Below are 25,633 nucleotides of genomic sequence, written 5' to 3'. Positions count from 1 at the left end.
GGCCAGAGCAAGGAACGTAAGATATCAATGGATTTATTTCTTTTAGCTTGGCTTGTAAGCCATTATATATTCCAGACATGTTGTATGCGTTATCAAACGATTGTCCACGACAGTTTTGAATGTCTAAATTATGTGTCTTCAAAAATTCGAAAACTGCTTCTGCAAGTTCTACACTTTTATGACCTTGGTTTTTCAAAAAACCACCAAATCTCTCTTCAGGGAATCCCATTTCATTGACATATCTTAAAACAAAAGACAACTGGTCATTATGTGTCACATCGGGTGTTGAATCAACTATAATTGAGAAATATTTCGATTCTTTCACTTCTTTTAAGATAGTTTCTAGAACTTTCTTACCCATTAAATCAATTAATTCATCACATACTGTTGATGAAAGGTAAGATGTATTTCCTTGACCAGGGTTACCGTACTTTTGAATGTGTGATTTTAAGAATGGGTCAAACTCTGCAATCAATTCAAGGCACATCATAAAGTTGCCATTACTGGTGGAACCAAACACTTCATCGTCTCCTCTGAAAGCTAGTCCTCGCGATGCCAGTGTTTTAATAACGACGACAACTCTATGAAGTACTTCCCTCCAATACTTCACTTCCTCTTCAATTTGCGTTTTTAACTGCCTGTCAATGGAACCTATTTCAGCAGTTCTTTGCTTAAAGGTTAAGACACTGTCAAGATGTGTATGTGAGTTCTCATGCTCTTTAAGCCTTTGAAAACCATGCTTCCAGTCATTAAAACCACCGTCAGTAAATTGAGTTGAAGTGGTACAAAATAGTTTACACAGGCCACAAAATATAGATCCTTGGCTGGGCGAATAGATCAAGTAATCTCTATTTACTATTTCTCCTTTCGCAAGTTCTCGATTAAAGAGTGATTTTTTCAAAAACCTATTTTTTTCAGGATACGATCTTTTTGATTGTTCAAAATTTCCATCCTTATTTTGATCAAACCCATTTTTCACGAAGAAGTCTCTGGTATCATCATTGACGGTCCAGAATATTGGATCATTACTGGGCTTGTCCGTTCCACTGGAGGTACTAGACTTCGTGGGATCAAGTTGAAAACGATCATTATCCTTCCCCTCAACATCATATGCAGCTTCTTTCTCTTCAGTAATTACTTTATGTCTTTCTTCTTCTACCTCTACGTTTTCTCCGTGTTCTATAATTGAATTCGAGTTCAATTCGGAAGAAGGTTCCTCTGAACGTGGATTAGTTTTAAAAAAATTATCTATTTTTATGGTTTTATTTACAACTTCGCTTAGCTTTTTCCTCTTTTCATCTGCTTTTTTCTTATATCCTGCGCCACTGAGCCTTTCGCGTCCGTCCATCTTTTCAGATTTAAGCACAAATAGCCGATATAGTATCTGAATTCGGCCACTAAATCCACCAGGTATTTTTATTGAAATATTTGCACTGATTTAAGTATCCAAGTGTCACAGCTTTTGGTATCACACGAAAGCAAAAGTAATAATTTTCAGCACAAACATTCACTGCAATTTAAAACAATACTGTTGTGAGGGAGAGCAAAATAATACGAGCTTACGGAATAAACGAAACTTGTGCACTGTAGTAGTACCATAGCACTACCTGAAGCCCATACGTCACATTCCATCGTTTAGCCTCAGGTATAAATTTGCCTTCGGAAACGGACCGACATCTGGACACCAGACCTCTCAGTTTCCTGTGCGAAATGTATGAACATACAAATTCTTCACCCCCGAAAAAACGGCGAATATTTAGGCCCGCATTTTGAGGAACCTTCTTGAAGCGAACCTTCTCGGTCCGGCGTTTGGCGAGTTACGGTTACGACCGTTACGACTAGTAAAAAAAAATCAGCAAAAGCGCAGCCGCCGTTCATCCGTTTCCTCTCCTTATCAAACGCCCTCAAGTTCCCGCTAAAAAATACCTCCCAGACAGACACCTTTAAGCTAATTAGAACCATGTGACTGATGTTACAATCTTACAATGGTGTATTCATATTCCCAGGACCTGAGCGTGGAGTGAGGGAGACAGTCAACAATCAACCCCTTTAGCCGCGGGGGGATGTTTTTCTTGTCGCCCGGTCGGTCCTGATAAGGAAAAAAGAGGAAAATAGCTGAAAATAGTGCTTTTGCATTGTTTGGTTGGTTCTTTTCTATTTCTAGTCTCCTAGCAAGCGCCGCCCTTTATTTCCATGAAAAATATCGTATATACTTTTCAAAGATGGGAATTGCAAACGGTTCTCTTTTTTTTTTTTTTTGATAAAATTTTTAATTTAAACACATTGCCACTCTCTAGAATTTGCCGCGCTGGGCCCCGGCCCATGTGGCCCATGCTTAAATCCGGCCTTGCATACCCCATTTATCAGCCCACTCCGTAATATGATCTAGATCCTCTTGCAGCTGATTTGCTTGTTCTTCATTTTCTACAGTCCCCATAACTTTGACATCATCAGCAAAACAATTCATGTTCCCAGAAATATTTTTGTGAATATCGTTCATAAAGACAATGAACAAAACAGGCCCTAACACTGATCCTTGAGGAACCCCGCTTAAGACCTCACTCCAATTAGAATAATTTCCCCTTACAACTACTCTTTGTTTCCTTCCGGTCAGCCAATTTTTTACCCAAATGAAAGTTTTCCCTCCTATTCCTATATCAGCTAATTTGCTAAGTAGAGCAACATGCGGTACCTTATCGAAAGCTTTTTGAAAATCAATGTAAACAACATCTACAGGCTTCTTATTGTCCAAAGCCATGGTAACTTTGTCATAGAAATGTAATAAATTAGTTGCACAAGATTTATCTTTCCTAAAACCGTACTGAAAACTAGTCAATAGATTATTAGTCTCTAGAAAATTTACTATCTTAATTTTCATCAATGTTTCAAAAATTTTGCAAACCACCGAAGTTAGACTCAAAGGTCTATAATTTCCCGCACTCCCTTTAGACCCTTTCTTGAAGAGCGGTGTAATGTTAGCCAGCTTCCAGTCCTCTGGCACTGTCCCCGAATTATAAGAAGCATTGAAAATGTTTGCGATTACATCTGCTAATTCCTCTGCACATTCAACTAAAATTTTCGGATAAATATTGTAACGGATTCGGTGCGACTTCCACTTCCTTAAAATGAAGACACAGTTCTTGATAAAAGCACAGGAAATTTATTTACACTATGTACAGGAAAGATCGTCAACAACTGCTAAATTATTCATCAGCAATAAAGCAATTATCACACAACACCGTAAACTCAACGTTTACACACGTATTTACTTCCAAATACGAAAACAACACAGCGAAATGCCTCGCTATAAACAGAGCAGAAATGCTCTCAGTTCGAAATATCAATCGAAACTAACTGTTTATCCATCGCTAACGGCTTAAATACACCGAAAAGAAATTTCTCAAATATTCCACACGCTTCTGTAAAGTAGTAGACCGTTATCAATGAAAAGAAAGAAAATAGGGGTCGTATACTTTAGCCGAATGAAAAAGGGGTTGTATATTCATTACAGGAAACTATTTACAGGTTACGTTCCTACAATATTTACTATTTAGAGAATTTGTAACATTGCCCCCTTCCTAAGGACTGCACGTCCCGGGCAGTACAATCCCCAGAAAGGGTGCCAAACTTCTATCACAAGTTTACAAATATACACATTAATTAATAACTAACAGATACAGAAAACACAATAATAACAAGAAATATTACTAAACATTAAAAGCAAAAATTATCTACAACTTTTATGTTATCAACCATGGTTGTTTACGTAATACTCATGAACTATGGCCATAGTATGGGGCTAACCGATCATAATGTACAACCCTAGGTTTTGCATTAGGTGATTTTTGGATCCTCACTACGACGTCATTTAGTCGGTTAAGGACTTTGTAGGGTCCATCCCAATGCGACTGCAATTTGGGTGAAAGACCTTTCCGTCGGATGAGATTCCATAACCAAACCTTGTCGCCTTCGTTGAATTCATGTCCAGTAGACCTTGTGTCGTATCTGGTCTTCATCTTCTCCGCCGCGATGTTGATTCGCTCTCGTGCGAAGTTATGAACGTCTTCCAACCGGGCCTGGAGATCCTGGATGTACTCCTCAGGCGATGAAGGCGCATCCGGAGGACGACCGAAGACGAGATCACAAGGTAGCCGAAGCTCTCGTCCGAAGAGCATCTGAGATGGGGCAAATCCGGTAGTCTCGTGGACAGCACTGCGGTAGGCCAGCAGGAACAAAGGTAGCTTCTTGTCCCAATCCTGTTGATTTCTGGATACCATAAGCGAGAGATTATTCAGGATTGTGCGGTTAAATCTCTCCACTATGCCGTCCGATTGTGGGTGTAGTGGTGTTGTCCTAGTTTTCTTAATTCCAAGAATTTGACATAGGCCCTTAAACACAGCAGAGATGAAATTCCTCCCTTGATAGGAATGAATCTGCAAAGGTGTTCCGTATCTCGAGATCCAACGTTGGACTAGAGTCTCTGCTACGGTGGTAGCCTCTTGATCTGGAATGGGAAATGCTTCCGGCCATTTGGTGAAGTAGTCGATGGAAACAAGAATGTATTTGTTCCCATCAGCAGTTCTTGGTAGAGGACCCAGGATGTCGATCCCAATTCGTTCGAAAGGAGCTCCAACGTTGTACAGATGTAGCTTCCCTCTGCTTCTCTTCTTCGGTCCTTTACGAGCAGCACAGGCGTCACAAGAATGGCACCACTTCTCCACGTCATCCTTCGCCTTGCTCCAGAAGAAGCGCTCCCGAACTTTATTAAGGGTTTTCAAGACACCAAAATGTCCTTCAGTCGCACTACTATGTATTTCTTTCAGAACATCTGAAATCCTTGATCGGGGAAGTAGTAACTGCCACCTAGACGTTTTGCCGTCATCAGATTCCCATTTTCGGTACAGTACGCCGTTCCGTAAATGGAGTGAATTCCATAAAGCCCAGTATCTTTTTGTTGCAGGACTAAAGATGGAAACGTCCTGCCAGCTAGGTCGCCGACTGTCACTTTCCATGAACTCCAAAATTGGTTTTATGTCGGGGTCTTCAAGTTGATCTTTTCGAACTTGGTCATCACTCCATGGATCAGGTTCTGATGATGTTGGAGTCACTGTCACCTGATAGGCAGTAGGGCTAGTCGTTCCATACTGTTTCTCGATTCGGGAACAATAATTGCAGTTCTCAGGACAGGGTCTCCTTGATAAAGCGTCAGCATTACCGTGAGATAACCCTTTTCGATGCTTGATCTCCATGTCATATTCCTGGAGCCGCTGTATCCATCTGGCTATCTGGCCTTCCGGATTTTTGAAGTTCAAAAGCCAAGTTAATGAGGCATGATCTGTCCGAAGGAGAAATTTTCGGCCGTAGAGGTAATGATGGAAGTGTTCTACAGCTTTCACTATGGCCAGTAACTCCTTTCTGGTGACACAGTAATTTCGCTCCGACTTTGATAAGCATTTTCTCCAGTAAGCGATGACATGTTCATTGCCGTCAATTTCTTGGGATAAAACAGCTCCGATGCCCTCGTTGCTCGCATCAGTGTCCAGGATGAAGGGTTTTTCAGGCTGAGGATAGGCGTTGATGTTAAAGCCTCCTTCAGTCGTAGAAATGCATCTTCGCATTCTTTGGACCATTCAAACTTTTGCTTGCTCTCCGTCAGCTTATGCAAAGGCCGTGCAATGTTGGAAAAACCCTTCACAAACTTCCTATAGTACGTGCAGAGCCCCAGGAAACTTCGCAGCTGATGGATGTTTTCGGGACGACTCCAACTTTTGACCGCAGATACCTTCTCTGGATCGGTTTGCACACCCTCAGAAGAGATGATGTGACCAAGATAGTTCACTTCCCGGCGGAACAAATTACATTTGGACGGACTTAACTTCAGATTGGCTTCCTTAAGCTTTTGCAGCACCTTCCTAAGATTTGCCAGATGTTCTTCGAAGCTGCGTCCCACGATAATGATATCGTCTAAATAGACCAGACAGGATTCGTAGGAAAGTCCTCTTAATACTGTCTCCATAAGACGCTCGAACGTAGCTGGTGCATTGCAGAGGCCGAAGGGCATCACTTTAAACTGCCATAATCCTTGTCCAGTTGTAAACGCTGTCTTCTCTCGGTCATCAGGGTGTATTTCAACCTGCCAGTAGCCGCTCTTCAAGTCCAGGGTCGAAAACCACTTGTGTCCGGAAAGAGTGTCCAAGGTGTCGTCTATCCGTGGAAGAGGGTAGCTGTCTTTCTTGGTGATTTCATTCAGCCGTCGGTAATCGACACAAAATCTGGTGGAGCCATCTTTCTTTCGGACCAAGACGATGGGAGAGGCCCAAGGACTGGATGACGGTCCGATTACATCATTCTCCTTCATCTCTTTCAGGAGGGTCTCAACCTCTTCCTTCTTGGCGAACGGTAGTCCTCTTGGATGCTGTTTAATAGGGGGGTGTTCTCCAGTGTAGATCCTATGCTGCGTTAAATTCGTACGGCCAACATCCTCCAATGTAGATGAAAACAGATGCTTGAAGTCATCCACCAATTGTTCCGCAGCAGTTCTTTGGTCTTTCGTTAATGGTGCACTCCCAATTAACTTCGATGTCAAGGACTCAGAAGACACAGTCTCGGGGGAATTGATTCTTCTAATGATGCAGTTTACTGGAGTACAAGTTGCTAACACTTCTCCTTTCCGGATATTCCTTGGCCTTTCACTCACGTTGGCGACTCTCACAGGAATTACATCCTTAGAAAGGTCTACAAGCGTAGATGCTACCAGCACTCCTTTTAGGTTATTGCTTAGGTTAGGGTATTCAATGAGTCCAAATCGAAAACTATTGCTTTCTTCAAGGGAGCCAGGTATTAATGATTCTGACCTTGAGGGAATCGATAAATCTGTTTGAGCTATTATTTGATGAGCGGATTTTACATCACTTTCTGCAGGGAAAACGGCTATGTCTTCTCTCATCGAGTGCAGCTCATTAGTCTTGAAGTCGAGAGTGAAGTCATATTTCTTCAAAAAGTCCAATCCGAGAATGAAGGGGTCCGTGATATTAGCGACGAATGCCGTATGATGGTAGGTGGCATTCCCAAACACTATTTCCAAGTCCACTTTTCCGTCAATCTCAATTTTGTCACCTGTCACAGTCTGGAGACTTACGCGTGGCGATGTCCACAGCAGTTTCAATCCAAATTCACGAGCCACATCTGCCCTAATGATTGTCACATTGGCTCCAGTGTCAACAATCAGTCTGCAGGGGTTCCCATTTTCATGTGCGTAAATGAAAAGTCCATCACTGCCACTACTAGAAGAGGAAATCTGCAGAGCTTTAGTGGTGGTGATTTCCTTCCCTCGCGTAGCTTGGCGAGCCGGACAACTCCTTCGCAGGTGTCCTTCACTACCGCATTTCCAGCACTTCTGCTCTTGTTTCTTTTGGGCTGTTATGCTGCTCAAATGTCTTGTCAAATCACCGAGTTGTCTCTCAAGTTCAGCGAGGTAGGACGATCTGGAATCAGACTCATCAGTTTCCTGAGTCCGGATTAGATGGCGATCCACACGGGTTGCTTCTTGGGCGGCCTCGTATCTCATCGCATACACAACGGCAGAATTCAGGTCTTTGACATCCGCCATCCGTAGAGCTTTCTGGATTTCCGGATCTCGAACCCCGTCGATGTAGTAGTTGAGTGCCAGGTTGTCTCGAACATCCGCAGGGCAGTCGTAAAAAGCAAGATGAGACAGTCTCTCGATGTCCGCCGCAAGCTCTTGCAGGGTTTTCCCAGTTTTCTGGAAACGGGACTTCAACTGGAGTCGGCTGAAATCTTTCTGGCACTTCTCACCGAAGCGAAGCTCCAACGCAGCTGTGAGGGCGGCGAAATCCAGGCGCTGGCTGTCCGGAAGGGTCTGGAGAATGTCCGCTGCGTCACCTCTCAGGGATGCTGCAAGATGGCAGGCCTTGGTAGCAGAGTCCCATCCGTTCGCTTCCGCCACTATCATGAATTGGGTCTTGTACACCTGCCACGAACTTTTCCCATCAAATGTGGCCAGTTTAATGGACGGTCGAGCAACAGATGTGGGAGCGCAAAACTGTACAGAGCTGTTTTCCGCGGTCGCCAATCTCCTTTCCAGGTCTTTAAAGATGTCTTCTTTAAGTTGATGAAATTTTCTATCTTCTTCTTCCAGTTTATTTTCTACAGCATTGCATCGGCCTTCAACGGAACTTAATTTTTCTTCAAATTTCTCTTCGATTTTATTTTCCACTGCGATGAATCGGCCTTCAACTGCCTCAAACTTTCCTTCAATAGCATCAACTCGATGCTCTATCTCATTAAATTTATTTTCCATCACAGTCTTTACCGAAGTAAGATCGTTTTTAATTTCCTCTTGGTTAGAAACTAGGTCATTTTTCAGCACCGTTAAATCACTTTTCAATTGGTTTTGATTAGCCGCCATATCATTTTTTAATTGTTCTTGATTAGTCGCCATATCATTTTTTAATTGTTCTTGATTTGCAGTAAAACTTGCAGTCAAATCACTTTTTAATTGGTCTTGATTAGCCGCCAATTCATTTTTAACAGAGTTGATTGCATCAAGAAGTTGTTTTAATTGTTCATCCATTGCGCGATTAATCACCATAAAATTAAAGTCCAAATTCAAAAAGTTTTTATGAAAAAATGTCCAAAGTCACACTTACTCCAAGAAAGTCCAGAAGAGGCCCCACGTTGGGCGCCAATTTGTAATGGATTCGGTGCGACTTCCACTTCCTTAAAATGAAGACACAGTTCTTGATAAAAGCACAGGAAATTTATTTACACTATGTACAGGAAAGATCGTCAACAACTGCTAAATTATTCATCAGCAATAAAGCAATTATCACACAACACCGTAAACTCAACGTTTACACACGTATTTACTTCCAAATACGAAAACAACACAGCGAAATGCCTCGCTATAAACAGAGCAGAAATGCTCTCAGTTCGAAATATCAATCGAAACTAACTGTTTATCCATCGCTAACGGCTTAAATACACCGAAAAGAAATTTCTCAAATATTCCACACGCTTCTGTAAAGTAGTAGACCGTTATCAATGAAAAGAAAGAAAATAGGGGTCGTATACTTTAGCCGAATGAAAAAGGGGTTGTATATTCATTACGGGAAACTATTTACAGGTTACGTTCCTACAATAATTACTATTTACAGAATTTGTAACAATATTATCTGGGCCCAGAGCCTTAGTCTCTTTAATTTTTTTCAAATGGAGTAAAACGTCATCCCTGGAAAATACAAAGTCCTCAAGCTGTACTATAGCTTGTGTCTTGTTGGTGTCAACTGTTGAGATACAATTATCGTTAAAAACACTCGAAAAAAAGTTATTAAGAACATTAGCAATATCACTATCGTCCTGAATTAAAATTCCGTGCTCATCAACCAGTGGCCCAATATGACTATTTCGAACTTTCCCCGAATTACCGTATGCAAAAAACCTCTTGGGATTCCTGTTTATGTTATGTGCCAGTCTTTGCTCCAACTCTCTTTTCTGAATCCGTACCAAATACTTAAATTTACGCCTTGCCTTACAATATTGGAGCCTATCTGCACTGTGACCTGTTTCTCTAAACCTATGAAAAGCAGCTTGCTTGTAATTTAGAGCGTCTTTAGTTTCCCTGGAGAATCACATTGGCCAAATTTTAGTGTTGACACCCTTTCTCCTAAAAGGAACATGATCCCTAACCGTATTCGCTAGATTTTCCTTAAACTCTGCCCACTGAAGATTCACATCGCTATTGTCCAATCCAGAAGAAAAAACTGCTTTCAAACTCTGCCGAAGTGCCACAAAGTCAGTATTTCTGAAATTGGGCACAAACCTAAAATTCTCTACTTTGTGCATATCAAATTTAATCCCAAACCTAATACTGTTGTGGTCACTATCTCCAATGTGTTCCCCTACACATAACCCCTGAACAGAGCCTTCCATGTTGCAGAAAACTAGATCTAAAATCGCATCCTGTCGAGAACCCTGAGTTATAATTTGATCTAAGAAACAGTCACCAATTACTTTCAAAAAATCCTCTTCTCTGCTATTACTATGGTAAAAATTATTCCAATCAATTCCTGGAAAATTAAAATCTCCCATTATGATGACTGACCCCTTGCTAGAAATGTCACTAATAATACTAAACATCTGTTCGTCTTGACCCTGGCTTAAGTTGGGTGGCCTATAAATATTCCCCAAACGTAGTTTTTTGCTTTTATTACTAATCAACTCCAGCCAAATCATATCAATCTCATTAGGTTTATCATTAATTACCAATTCATTGCAAATTAAAGTGTCTCTGACATAAATTAAAACCCCACCACCTCTTTTACCTACTCTATCTTGTCTAAACAAATTATACCCAGCAATAGATATATTTATGAATGACATCAATGATAATATTTCTGGAAGCATGAATTGTTTTGCTGACGACGTAAAAGTTATGGGGATTGTCGAAAATGAAGAACAAGTAAAACAGCTGCAAGAGGATTTAGATCATATTACTAAGTGGGCAGATAAATGGGGTATGGCAGTTAATGTAGGGAAATGTCAAGTGCTACACTTAGGTCATGGAAATAAGCGTATGAGATATCGTTTACAGGGTTCAGTCATAAATCAGGCAGAAAATGTTATGGATCTGGGTGTCTTTATAAATCAGGACTTCAAGTTTAGTCAACAGTGCAGTATTGCTAGTAACAAAGCCAACAAAATGCTTGGGTTCATCAATAGATCTATTTCAAACAAATCTAAGAAAGTTCTTCTGCCTTTATATAGGAGTTTAGTAAGACCTCATTTGGAGTATGCTGTTCAGTTTTGGTCGCCTTATCTGAAGAAAGATATTTTTGTATTGGAAAGGGTTCAAAGAAGGGTAACTAAATTAGTAAGGGGACTCTCAGATTTAGATTATGATACCAGGCTTAATAGGCTTAACATGTATAGCCTGGAGCAAAGGAGAGTCAGAGGGGACATGATTCAGTTATTTAAATTTATCAAAATGAAAGATGTAAATGGATTAAATTTTTGCGGGGAAAGCAGGACAAGGGGTCATTGTTTTAAGCTATTTAAATCTCAGGCTAACTTGGAAATCAGGAAAAACTACTACTTTAGCAGGGTCGTGGGCACTTGGAATAGCTTACCGGAAGAGGTGGTAATGAGCAAGGGAGTGGATAGCTTTAAGAGGGCCATTGATCTTCATTGGGGACTAATTAATTGACTAGGACCAGCCTAGCTGGGCCCAGTGCCTGTTGCTGGTCGTCACATTTGTATTTGTATTTGTATAATCATCATCACTTTCGGTAGCCCATGTCTCGGTAACTCCAATAATATCCAACCTCTCATCTATAATTATGCTTTTAAATTCTTCCATCTTGTTCCTAATACTACGAGCATTTGTATAAAAAACCTTAAGTAAGCCCATCTTACTTTTATTTAATGCTGCACGATTGTTTGAATCCCAAGTGTTAAAATCTTTTCTCTTATTAGCCACCCTATTTCCGTTTCTACTAAAATCCCGATAGTTAGTACCCTTTCGAATTCTGCTCCTTAAACCATGCCCCCCATTCCAACTTAGTTTTTTGATTCTGAAGCCTCTAAAATCAAACCACTAACCATTTTGACCTCTGTAGAGCTCAGATGTAGGCCATCCCTAGCAATCCAATCTCGTTTACATCTACTCCACACATCAATAAACCTGATACTACGCTTAACGCAAATTTCCTTGAGTACCAGGTTCATACACCTAGCCCGTTGGTTTAACCAACTCCTATGCACTCCATACCTGGGAAGCAAACCAACCACTTGGACATTTGCCGAACAGTTGGTTGCTTTGTCCAACAGGGAATCCCATTCCTTTGTAAACTCATCATTGTTACTATGGCCTACATCGTTAGTTCCCACCCACAAAGTAACTACATCCTCATTATTAAATACCCCCTTCTTTTCAGCAACCCTATTTACATCTCTTATCCGAGCCCCTGGCAAACAACATCTAGCCACCTTACGTCTAACTCTGCCTATTGAGTTTCCCACCTCACGCACCATTGAATCTCCCAAAATTATACCCTTTGTTTCCCAGTCAGTCGCCTCAGCAATAACTTTCCCCTTTACCTCTGGAATTTTCCCACTATCTAACACACAGCTAATTCCCACATCCTTTTTACTAACTTCCTCCTGTAATTCTGGAATATCCCCACTATCTAACACACAGCTAATGCCAACCTCCTTTTTGCTAACTTCCCCCTTTCCCTCTGGAGTGTTTACCCCATCTACACGCCTACAGCCTAATGCTAACTCACCCTCCAAAGTAAGCATCCTAACTCTGATTTCTGAGAGTTCAACACAATTTGTGCAAATGAAATCTTTCTCAGACTCATCCTTCCCCTTAAACAAGCAGAACATCTGACATAGGTCACAAGAAATCCACTTGTCCCCTTTACCACTTTTAACCTCCTTCATTATGCATATAACTCCCATTCTAGCTCAAAATGGTACACTTAAAACGTCAATACAAAAATACAAAATTGGAGAAATAATGCTAATTATTAGAATTAGAAAGCATTGGAAGTAAAAGATACAAATATTTCTAAATCCTAAGACAAGCAGTAAATTAAAATAAACAAGTTACACCCTAAACAAAGCAGTCAGGCTTAACAAGAAATCAGCACAATTTAGGCTTAGCTACACAGAATAGAAAAACACTTTAAGAAAGCAAGTAAATCAAAAATAAGACTTAAAAGCACAAGAATACTTAATTATATGATAAAATACAATAAAAATACTGAAACTAAAGTAGTAAAATAAACAATTACAGTAAAAAATCACTTATCTCAGGAGCAGCAAAAACACTCCCCAGCAACTGTAGCGCCCTCTAGTGGCAACGAGGGTGCCGCTAGAGGACGATATAGTGGTTAACAAGTGTTTAAAATTATATGTGTGCATAAAGTGTGGTTTTTAAATTTGTTCGAGGTTTTGTAGTGCGTTTTAGCATATCACGGCAGGACATTTGCATTTATTTTTGAATAGCAATGAAAAATATAAATCTTTTTTTTTTTTTACTTCCACAACCTGTCATTTTTCTGAAAGGGCGATAAGTTCCAATCTCATCTTCTGTATGGTCCCTTAAAACTTTAAACTGGAATAACTCCTTGAGTTTTGGTTACACAAATGTCAAGTTTTTTGTGTCGGTAATAGTTTTCAATGGAGAATATTTCTCTAAATATTAGTTAGGGGCTCTACCCATATAAAAAGTTAAATTTTGGATTCATTTTTACTTTCTTCTATATCTAATATATAGAAAAAAGTATTGGATTCGTGCAAATTTTCGAATTTCGAAGGATTCGAACGTCTTGAGGTGTGCCGAGTCCATTTCGACTATTTTTGGAAAATGTCTGTCTGTCTGTGCGTGTGTGTGTCACGTATGTGTGTGACCAGTTTTCTGTGGCCGCTCTACAGCAAAAACTACCGCATGAAATCGAACGAAATTCAGCACACATATGTACCCCTATGTGAACTTGTGCCCATTGGCTTTTGGCGTGAATTCCTCCAAGGGGGGTAGAGCAATGGTACGTTTCTTGAGTTATGCATTCCTGCTATTACCCAGGAAGTAACTGGCGGAATCAAACAAAATTTGGTCCATATGTTGCCCCTAACAGGAGCAGGTGCTGATTCAATTTTGGTGTCAATAACTCAAACGGGGCTTGAGCTAAAGAACGTTTTTTGTCGTCAATTGTGACTGCTGTATCTCAAGAAATAATGAACGGAATGAAAGAAAAATTTATCGGCAAGTAGCCCTTAGTGGGTATAAGAGCTGATTTTATTTTGGTGTCAACAGCTAAAAAGGTGGTAGCGCAATCGGCCATTCTTTTTTTCCATTGTGAGTGCCCTATCTCAAGAAGTAATGCTACGTTCTGGTTGAAATTTGGAATATATGTGAATCCATATGTAAACAGGCTTTGGTTCAATTTTGACGCCAGTCGCTCCAAGAGGTGATGATTTTTTTTTTTTTTTTTTTGCGAATAAAAATATCTTTATTAATGCAACAATAAGAAAGATAAATCGTGATAGATTATCGTCTGCATATTTCTTGTGATTTTAGTTGTATGGAAATGATTGGAAATATTATCTCAATGATTTAAAATTTTTAACTGTTGCCATCTTATGTTTGTTAACAAATAAAATATTTGTAATTAATTCAAGCAAGGCTTTTAAAATAACTTTCAATTTTCGCTCTTTGATTTGCTTTTGTAATAAGTGAGACATTGGGATGGTCGTCAAGGTTTTGCATGTAATTTTGTTTTTGTTGGGAATATTGTTTCCTCGTCAAGCATGGGGAGGGATCAGAAAAAAAAAAGAAAAAAAACCATAGAAGAAAGTTTTGTGATGGCCACAACATACTAGTTATTTTTGCTTCAAACTTTCAGTATCTTAACTCTGCTGCTGATTTTGAACATTTTTACAATTGGAAGTATACATCCAGGACTAATGGTTGTGAAAAAAAATAAATAAATAAAAATAAATAAATAAAAATCTTGCAGGTTAAAATGGAACACCCTGTATATATGCTAGCATTCCCGTACCCGGCATTGCTTGGGTAAAGAAAATCAATAGTTTAAAAGGATCGTTAATGACAGTTAAGGATCAGTTAAAGGCAAAGACATATAAGGAGTCCAGGGGCTCTGTGATCCTCCCAAAAATTAGAAAAAATATTGGTAATTAGTAATTATTATAGGGAATTTTCATAACTTGGTGCCAAGCACTCTGTTATCCCCTGCTATTTCCACCTGAACAATGCCAGGTACGGGAATGCTAATATTACATAAAATGCAATTCCAAATGCAATCGGCATACAATTCTGTATGCAAGAGAAAAACAAAATGTGTTTTTTGCAGGCACATTGAAATATTTTTTGCTCATGATTCCATTATAATGAAGAGCAAAAACAATCACTATCTTTGAAAATCAGCAAGTCATAACCTATCTCAGTATTTTATGCCTCCTTTTTGCAAGGTTGGCAAGGTTTTGTACACTGCAGTAAAATCCCTGGTTTTTCCCGTCTTGTCCCAAAGTGTCCAAAGCTATATTTTTAGAGAAATTGTATTTTGTGAGAAAACATCAAAAACAGAATAATATGTAATGTTTTGAATTGGCCATTTATTCAATGTGAACATTCTACTTAACTATGCACCTGATTTTAATCTAGTTACATAGAAGAAGTTTAATCTAGTTACATAGAATTCTTGAAAAAAAAAAAAATTCAATTTGTGTGCAAATTGAATTTTGTGTTTTTTTTCTGTTTTTTTGATAATTGTAACCAAATTTTCCTATATTTATGCATGTGTGAAAATGAAAGTGTTAAAAATATAGTGCAATAATTAATTTAAATGCAATAAATGACAACTTTCAACTGAAGAAAAGCTATATGTTTGAGACTCTTTTACAGCTCTTTTTCCTCTTGAGTGTGGTGCCACTTCATGATCAAAAACTAAATTACCACCAATCTACTTTAGAAAATACTAATAATTTACTTTTAAAAATCATTAAGCTACAAAAGGTTTTTTTTTAATGTAGTAGCAGAATGTATTTTTTTTTTTTAATATTAAATAATAAAAAAAAAAGAAAGAATTATATTTCAATACTTTTCAATTTATTGTTCTTTAATCTATGATTTAAAAAATACTTTTAGTTACAATATCATGTAAAACTTACCCATAATGCAGACCCAATAAAAAAAAAATTAAGCTTTTTTTGCACCTAAATATTACACATTTAATAGCACTCCTTTGAGTTATAAAAAAAAATGGGAATTTTTATAAAATATATTTGAATGAACATTTTAGAGGAAAATATTATCAAATGCTCATTAATTTAAACTTATCAATATTTATGCATTACAAATATTGCATTAAATACGAATTGATTAGATTAGACCCCTTTAGCTTACTTTAGTGCAGTTTAAAACACTTTTGGACTGTAAAAACCAACTATCCTGTTCAAAACCCTGACTCTGCCTCTTTGAGCTCAACGTTAAATGTTTGTGTGTAAAGGACCTTCTTGTAGCATCACATTCAGCAGTTACAGTTGTTTAACTGAATGAAAGCTATCTAGAAAGATAAGGAGAAACGATACATAAAATGTATAAGTCCTGAAGTTTATACATTTTATGTATTTCTAAACTGTAAGTTCATTTGCTCTGCAAACAACAATACTCTTATTATCTTCTTCAGTAGCTCTTTAAATTTCATGGATGCAAAATTGAGCTCCAAAATTAGTAAATAAATTTTTACTCTCTCTATATACATATTTGTAGAATACATAAGCAGTAGTTATGAGCTAGTGCTATATATTATTTTTAAGTAAAATGAGTTACTAGAAAAACTCATACGAATAGCTTATGCTTTTTACTTTCTTCTATATCTAATATATAGAAGAAAGTGTTGGATTCATGCAAATTTTCGAATTTCGAATTTTGACGGATTCGAACGTTTTGAGGTGTGCTGAGTCCATTTCGACCATTTTTGGAAAATGTCTGTCTGTCTGTGTGTGTGTGTGTATGTATGTGTGTCACGTCTGTGTGTGACCAGTTTTTTGTGGCCGCTCTACAACGAAAACTACCGCATGAAATCGAATGAAATTTAGTACACATATGTGCCCCTATGTGAACTTGTGCCATTAGTTTTTGGCGCGAATTTCTCCAAGGGGGGTGGAGCAATGGGACGTTTTTCGAGTTACGCGTGCTTGCTATTCCTCAGGAAGTAACTGGCGGAATCAAACAAAATTTGGTCCATATGTTGGTATTAACAGGAACAGGTGCTGATTCAATTTTGGTGTCAATAACTCAAACGGGGGTTGAGCTATAGAACGTTTTTTGTCGTCAATTGTGACTGCTGTATCTCAAGAAATAATGAACGGAATGAAAGAAAAATTTATCGGCAAGTAGCCCTTAGTGGGTATAAGAACTGATTTTATTTTTGTGTCAACAGCTAAAAAGGGGGTAGCGCAATCACCCGTTCTTTTTTTCCATTTTGAGTGCCCTATCTCAAGAAGTAATGCTACGTTCTGGTTGAAATTTGGAATATATGTGAATCCATATGTAAACAGGCTTTGGTTCAATTTTGACGCCGATCACTCCAAGAAGTGTTGATTTTTTTTTTTTTTTTTTTTTGCGAATAAAAATATTTTTATTAATGCAACAATAAGAAAGATAAATTGTAATAGATTGTCGTCTGCGTATTTCTCGTGATTTTAATTGTATGGAAATGATAGGAAATATGATCTCAATGATTTAAAATTTTTAACTGTTGCCATCTTATGTTTGTTAATAAATAAAATATTTGTAATTAATTCAAGTAAGGCTTTTAAAGTAACTTTCAATTTTCGCTCTTTGCTTTGCTTTTGCAATAATTCAGACATTGGGATGGTCGTCAAGTTTTTGCATGTGAATATTGCTTGTTTTTGTTGGGAATATTGCTTCCTCGTCAAGCATGGAGAGGGATCAGAAAAAAAATAAAAATATAGAAGAAAGTTTCATGATGGCCACAACATACTAGTTGTGTTTTGTCATAACGAGATTGATATAGTATTTTTTCCTGCATCTGATTGATGCACAAATGGTGAAAAGTTTCATAACACTTCTTCATCTTTATCAAAACAGTTAGAAAGACTATTTGTACTAAAATTTGCAAAATAATATTAAACTTATCTGCATGTTTAAAATATATATATATATATATATATATATATATATATATATATATATATATATATATATATATATATATATATATATATATATATATATATATTTTAAATTAAGGTAAAAAGACATGAGCTAAATAAAAAGTTGAAAGTTCCTCATGGCAGTAAGTAGATGATAAATAGAAAGCTCATTTGTGGCAAGTGAAAGTTCCCTTGACTGTCTGCATTAACTGTTCACTGCGTGGATGCATAAAACATTTATAACAATAAACATATTGTTGTTTATGCATAAGAAGTTTTTTAAGGGAATACAATTTTTAATGTAATTCTAACATTTTGTACCATCTTTTTATTTTTAATCCATAGGCTTGTTAGATCATGTTACTGTTTTAATTGGACTTGCTGTGAAAGGAAAAGCCGTGGGTGGTGTTATTCATCAGCCCTATTATGATTATCAGGTACATTTCAGTCTCAAATTAAGTAAAAATCATATTTTTATAAACTTGTATGTATATTCTGCTGTGCTAAGCGCAGACTTGGTCTAATCGCTTCAATATGTCAGTCTCTAGAAGGTTTTCACTAGAGACTGATTTTAGTTTCTTGATAATAACAGGGGACCCTCGGGTGTGATGTGATGTGCTAAGCGCAAAAGTGGTATCCGCAGTTGAGTTCAAAATGAGATATTGCTCTTTAACAACTGCTCCATCTTTAAAAGTAACCCCTCCATTTTTCCAGGAGTTCTCATCCCCCTCAAGAACAAAGATGCACCTGGCCCCCTCCCCCTTATTACCACGAAGAAAAAGACTCCCCCAAAAAAGAGAGAAAATACCCCTCAAATCCCGCCTAAAAATTTCAATGATGCAGTGTGAGCCTTATGAGGGCACCCCTGACTTTTCTGAGTTTAAAATTAATAATTGTTCAAAGAATGATAAAATTGATCCATTGACATGTTTAAAGAATGAAGAACTGACTTGATAAGTGTGGTTTTTATACTTTTCTTATTGTTTCATACAAAGTTAAGTGGAGCTTTGAATTGGAAGAGAGGAGTCTACTGTGCCCATCCATCCCGTTGAGGATGGGTTCCTAATCTTTTAGAGGGTCATTTAATCAATAATAACATAATAACATTAAACTTCAAATGATGAAAAAAGTCAGCTAAAGGGGCACCACCCTCCTAACCTGCACCCCACTCCCCTGCTGCCTCCTTTGACCCCCCACAATTTTGGTGAACGATCTGCCTACAGAATAAATTATAAGTAAAAATAATTTATAAATCTGAAAAACCTGAAGTGTGTTACAACCAGTGCTCAATGTTATACGGGGGCTGTTCTGAAAGTAAGGAATGTTTTGAAATTTAAAAAACAACTAAGTATTAGAAAAAATGTATTATATTCATCCGAAACAGGGACTAAGACTAAAATTCTACTTTTCTACAAGTCACTTTTAAAATTAAGCAATATTAGCAGTGGACAAGCTTAGAAATTCTTTCATCATAGAACTCTGCTGCCTGTGATTTCACCCATTCAGCGACACGCCTCCGAAGTTCATTGTCCTCAAAGCATTGTGTTCCTCAGGGGCGCACCCAGGATTAAACTAAAGGGGGGGCTAATTTTTGGCAACCTACGGATCTTATCCCTTTCATGTCTAGAGGTTATTGAATTAAATTTTAAAAATTGCGATTTTTCTCTAAAACTTCAGGATTTTTTTTTTTTTCAGAAATTATATTATAAAGCTTTTTTGATTGTTTCAGGCTGGAAAACACAATGTCACTAAACGGAAAAAATTAGGTAATAATCTTCAGGAAATAAATCACTTTAAAATTTTACTGAAATGAATTTTTGAAAATGCATCTTTCGATACGCCCAGGGTTTTATTTGAATAGAATAAATGGTGAATACTATTGTATATTATGCTCCAGTGCTTTTGTTAGTAAGTTTTAAGCCCGACAGAAATATCTTAAAAGAAAATATTTCTATGTTATAGATACCAAATTATTGACACTCAGAATAGTCCAGGATTTATAAAGTAAACCAAAAACGATACTTTGCTCAATGATTTCATTTCATATAAAAGACAAAAAGCAAGAAAAACAGTTACTAGAATCAAACTAGTAAGAATTTATTTTAAAGGTTTTATTGACCAATCACAGAAATAAACAACATTCTTATCTACTTTGATAAAAGCAACTAAAAGTGTTACTGTAGTTGAAAGAAAATACGTTTTTACACGCCTGTCAAATTAAAAGTTTAGAGAAATACTAAATAGCCTCAATAATAATTTGTACATAATCTCAAAATTGCAAAACAAAAATTAGGCTTATTCAGAAAAGAAAAAAAAAAAAATATATATATATATATATATATATATATATATATATATATATATATATATATATATATATATATATATATATATATATAAATGGCAAGTAAATTATTTAGCACAAAGGAAACAAGCAACAAAAGTTTGGAAGATTACGAATAATAGCAAAACTACAAAACAAAATCTAGCCTCCTAGAGGATTTTTTTAGAATCGAAATGACAGCTTTACTGTTGACATCAATTTCTCGATGAATGTTCAAACTTGCCAAACCATTGAGTCTGTTTTCGCCCATCGTGTTTCTGAGATACGTTTTTACACGGCGCAGCGTAGAAAAAGATCGTTCGGCCTTACTTGTGGACACGGGAAGAGTAGAAAAAATTTTCAATAAAATATAAACATTAGGGAATAAAACCTCATCGCAAATGTTTAAAGCATCAATTGCGTTCTTGGGAGAAACAGACTTTGATTTAAAGCTGTCATACCAAAGCTGTATTTCAACCTTCAGCGCATTGCTGCTTTTGCTTTGAATATCATTTTTGTACAATTCACATAACTTAAGAAATTGTGCTTCTCTTTCACATTCCTGATCATTAGCATTTTCTCTTTCATTTAATCCGTTAGGGGGTAGCAAACATAGGAAACTTGTTAAAATTTCTTTGTGTTTCATGAACCGATTTTCTAATGAAGATCTAAAGGAGTCTATCCAGGGAATAAAAATTGCTCTTTTATAATATGCTTCCACCGTTTCTGCTGGTGGGTTACTGCGATTTTTTTGTCTGCACACTATTCTTGGCATTGTAATCGTTGTGTCCAGATGCTCAGCGGCTTTTGCAACTTCCTCAAACAATAATTTAAATTCTTCATCGACATTTTCTCGGAGCGATTTAATCCGATGAGTAACAAGCTCAGCAAAACTAATTGCTGAGAGCAAATCTTCATCGGTCCCCTACAGCTTTTTACTTAATTGGATTGTGTATCCAAGCAACTTTTCTGAGGAATATAACGATATTAGGAAGTCACTTTGGCTAATAGTGTTCAAAAGAATTGCAGCTCCCGAAGAGGCTTCTCGGTCACTCCAGTGCTTTGTGTCATCGAGAGCAACAGCTACAGGCTGAATCAGCTGCGTCATAACAAGCACTGCATCATGTCTCTGAACCCATCTTGTTGGGCAAAGTTGCAGCAGTTTTTGCTTGCTTTGGTTACTCTCTAAGGCTTGAATTTTGTTCTGAAGAATATTTTGCCTCTTTGGTGTATTAAAAAAGCTCCATAGCTTTTCAATGACACCAAAACAGTTTCTGATCGAAGTTATCTCCGAGGCATTCGTCGAGCTAGATTTAAAGAGTGAGAAGCGCTGTTGGATGAAGCTCTTGAATATAGGCTTGCACACCTTTGAATTTCCCGCTCATAGCAGCAGCTCTGTCGTAGCCTTGGCCACATAGATTATTGATATTTATGGAGCTTTCTTCTAGACCTCTAATGAGTGTTTTTGCTAAGTCGTGCCCTGTCGTTGAGCTCAAGGGCATGAACTTCAAAAAATTCTCGCATATGGTGTGTTTTTTGGAACCGCAACGGTTACATAGCGTAAACATAATGAAAACTGCTCTGTAGTTGAGATGTCAGTTGTTTCATCTGCAAGGATGCTAAAAAACCTGGATTTATTTACTTGTTCAGCTATTGTTTTAGTAATTATTTCAGTGCATGCTTCCAATACCTGGTTTTGGAAATTCCAACTAATATAAGTGGTATTTTTTCCACAAGACAGGAAGTGATTTTTTAATACTTCATCTCCAGCTTCAATTCTGGCTCGAAGTAGTGCTCTGAAGTTACCTTCATTTTCTAAAGGTCGTGAAACCGTATTAAATTCACCGTAATCCCTGTGGCCTCGAAGAGGGATATTTTGACGCCCGCATAAAATAATAGTATCAATTATGGGGATAATCTTTTCTGCATTATTCTTAGCTTGAACTTCTCTTCCTTTATCCAAAGCTCTCTCAATTGATTTGATTTTATCATCCATAACGCGTTTGAAGTTAATTATACTTATCGTAGCTTCTTTGTGATATTTTGTTTTCGCGTGGTAGTCGAACTTTTCTAGTGCTTTCTTCCAGTTCAAAAAACCTTCCTTAACCAGCTGCCCAGTTTGCTGACAGCTTCTACCAACCTCATCACTGGCAAAAAACATGCAATGCACACAATAAGCGCTGTCTTCTAGTTTAGAGTAAGCCAACCAGTTGTACTTTTCTAGCCAAAAAAACGAAAATTTTCGTTTTTGGTGTCCATACTTTTTGTAAGGAAAATCAAAATTACTCTGAGGAACCCACTTTTCATTTAACAAAGTCATCTTTTCATCGTCCGTTAAACGTTTAGCCTTAAATAGAGCTATATCCATATCACAAAATTGTCTTACATTACATTCCGTAGTATTTAAAGCAGAAGCTTGAGAGTTTGAATTTTCACCCAAAGTTTCACAAGTATATTCAGTATCAGGGTCGCATCCAGAATATTCCTGAAATGAGCCAGTTTCCCTAATATTTAAAGCAGAGGTTTGTGAGTTTGAGTTTTCATCCAAAGTTTCACAAATATATTCAGTTTCAAGGTTGCAACCAGAATATGCCTGAAATGAATAAGACAAAATAAATAAATACTAATATTTCTGTGACAAAATATTCTTTTAAAATAATAACATGAATTTTTCATTTGTTATTTTACTTTATTTATTTTATTTTTATGATTATTATTGTTATTATTATTATTTTTTTTTTGCACTTGAAAGATTTTAATTTTGATAACATTCATATTTTAACTGCTTGTGTGCCTCTAAATAATTGCTTTACTAAAATGAGGAGAATAAAATATAGTCATAAAGGAAATTTCGCTAGAAAAATACTTAATCTGCTCAACAAATGGTTGGATGTTTTATGTTTAATTAATGTATGGGGCGAGTAGTCTTTATTCGACCTCTTCATATAATTCGGTCATTTTAAAAGCCACTTGATGTACTATTTGGGAGATTAATACAGTATTTATAGATCGTCAGCGCTTTAAAATGTTTACTTCAGGCTTGAATCTGTTCTAGCGAAAACAAATTGGTAAAACTAATTTTAACCGCTAGGTAAAGTCAAATGCTTTAAATGTTACATTTGACAAGGGTTTTCTTTTCTCTATATTAGCTAATTTGTGAATACTGTTCTCAAACTGTATAGAAAAGAACTAAACCGAGTAAAATTTTTAAAATGCATAGTAAGTTCCATGTTTCGATCAAATTTTGCATCAAATTTCATTCAACGCGATCGAACGATCTTGTTTTTACAAAAACACAGAGACGTATTTTCTGTTTTAAGATTAGAATTTCATGTTTATGTACGCTTAGTAGTTGAGTGTTAAAACAGAGCACAGATAGAAAAACAATTTGTGAGGAGAATAAATTAAAAAGTGTTAATTTTGAGGAGTTAACAATCAAATGAAAAAATCAGTAGTTTTAAACACGAATTGATAACCAAACTCAATTTCCAAAAAAGTTAAGCTGTATCTGGAATTTCTATTTCAAAACAATTTACAATTTTCAAACCAGTTAAAATCGAGCATGACTATAAAATGGAAAAAAAAAAAGAAATCTAGGACAATGCATGACTTTTTAAAGATTAATTTAAAATTAGATTTTGTACATGAAGTTTAAAGTAGTAAATTTTTATTTATTCAGATAACTTCTTTTAAATTCTTAGCACGAGCATCATCGTGCGGGTACTGCTAGTAAGTCAATAAGGTAGCATTAAGTATAATTTACGTTACTAGTGTTTCCATATATTATGATCAGAATTTTCTTTTTCAAACAGACGAGTACAAAACTTCCGTATTGATATTATTATTAATATATTTTTTTACGACTAATGCGGGAAACAATGATAGATGTTTTATTAACACAAAATGGAAGATATTTCCCAAACAAATAGTTTTCTTTGTATTTTTCCTTTTAGCCAAGTTCAATAATATATTTGTGGAGCTCTTTTTTTTTTTTTTTTTTTTTCATTTTAAACCAATATTTTGATTTATCTCCTTGTGTTTTCGTATGCTTTAATTTTAACCCGTCATTCGAGCTGCAACAAAAAACTGTGAGGCATTTACTTTTTGTTATTTTTCAAGAATAAAATGTTGTTTTAAATCTATTAAAAATGTTTAGATAGGGAAAATAAAAGATTTAAAGATAAATTAATTGCATTTCTGTGCATTTAAAATTGTGGATAGAAGAAAAAAAATAACAAATTTTGTTTTTATTTTACAGAACACGGAAGTGTTCTGTATTCCCTCGTTCTTGTATTTTGAATTATTGGACCTCTCACTGAAAATGATATAACAAAAACTTAAAAATTACCTGTTTATCTATTACGCTTGGATCTATTTTGCAAGAGGCGATCTCCGAAGGCAGTTCAGATGTCCGATTTTCAGCAACTTTAAGCTTCTTAGCCTCTGAATCAACCAGTGTCAATGCAGCTTCATCCATCTTGTCAAGGTCTTTTGGATTTTTGGAAAAAAACGATAAAATAGAGCTGTTTTTTCTTTTTTTACCTTCACTCATTTTTAAAATAATTGATGGTCAAAATTAGGCTGTAGACGAAGTTCGTCTACTCAATTCACTCCAAGACTGAACAAAAAGCCTAATCTTAGCTCCGCACAAGGGAAGTCGAAAGCAGGTTTCGCGCGCTTTTGGGCTCTCGGATTGCTGTGTAACTCCGCCCTCAAAATGACATCATTTTCATACGTCAACGAAACAGAGAACCATTCGGAACGCGTTTTTTTTCGCAGCTTTTCTAATAGCGCCAATTTTCCCCTCTTTTAATGTCGGCTTTGCTTTTAGGGATTGAAAGAATCTTGTGCGTGCAAGGGCTAGCTCCCCCTGGCTTTAAAAAAGTTTTTTTTAACTAAAATAAAAATCAATTTGATATTTTTAATTGAAAAAAATAATTTAATTTAGTTTTTGAACAAAGTACAAACTTTAAAATACCTCAACAATAAATTACACCACAAGAAATATTTTGCCAAGTCTATAAGTTGGCAAGGGCCTGAAAGGGTTGCACTTTCACAACCTAGTCGCCAAAAATTATGTATAATGAACTAAACAAGGACAAAGGGGCTCAAAGGGGGGGGGGGGGACAAGGGACTTTTATCATTTCTGCGCTTCTGCCTGCTAATCAATATCAATAGGCGGTCGAGGAACGATAATTTTTGTTTCTCCGTATCTTTTACAACATAATGTACGTATTTCATATGTTACTGTATTCGCTATTTTTTTTTTTTTTATTAACACATTATATCCTTCACTTGAACCCAGTCCGAACCTTTGAAAATTTTAAATGTAGTGCTATGCGCTGGCTTTAAGCCCCAAGCCCCGATTTTGCCATAGGGGGGGCTTAAGCCCCCAAAGCCCCCCCCTGGGTGCGCGCCTGGTGTTCCTAGCCAGTTCTTCATTCTTGGACACATTTGAAAATCAGTAGGTGAAATATTGGGAACAAAAGGTAAATAAGGGAAAACCTCCCTTCATCATCGTTACTTCAGTCATTTTTAAGCTTAATGCACCATTTCCAAGTACAACTTTTATTCATTACGTTGTTT

At 36.8% G+C, this 25,633-nt stretch overlaps 1 protein-coding gene across 1 annotated transcript in view; it reads left to right on the top strand.

Annotated features, from left to right (window-relative positions):
- The window catches only part of LOC129230790 (3'(2'),5'-bisphosphate nucleotidase 1-like), a 123,731-nt gene that overhangs the window by 74,560 nt on the left and 23,538 nt on the right, over nt 1–25,633 (top strand). The window contains 1 exon segment of the mRNA XM_054865196.1: nt 18,070–18,161. Coding sequence (XP_054721171.1) covers nt 18,070–18,161 — 92 coding nt within the window.

Source organism: Uloborus diversus, chromosome 1, assembly GCF_026930045.1.
Source record: "Uloborus diversus isolate 005 chromosome 1, Udiv.v.3.1, whole genome shotgun sequence".
In the NCBI taxonomy this organism is placed as follows: domain Eukaryota; kingdom Metazoa; phylum Arthropoda; class Arachnida; order Araneae; family Uloboridae; genus Uloborus; species Uloborus diversus.
The sequence above is the reverse complement of the archived record's forward strand: the minus strand, read 5'-3'. Positions and strand labels throughout refer to the sequence as shown.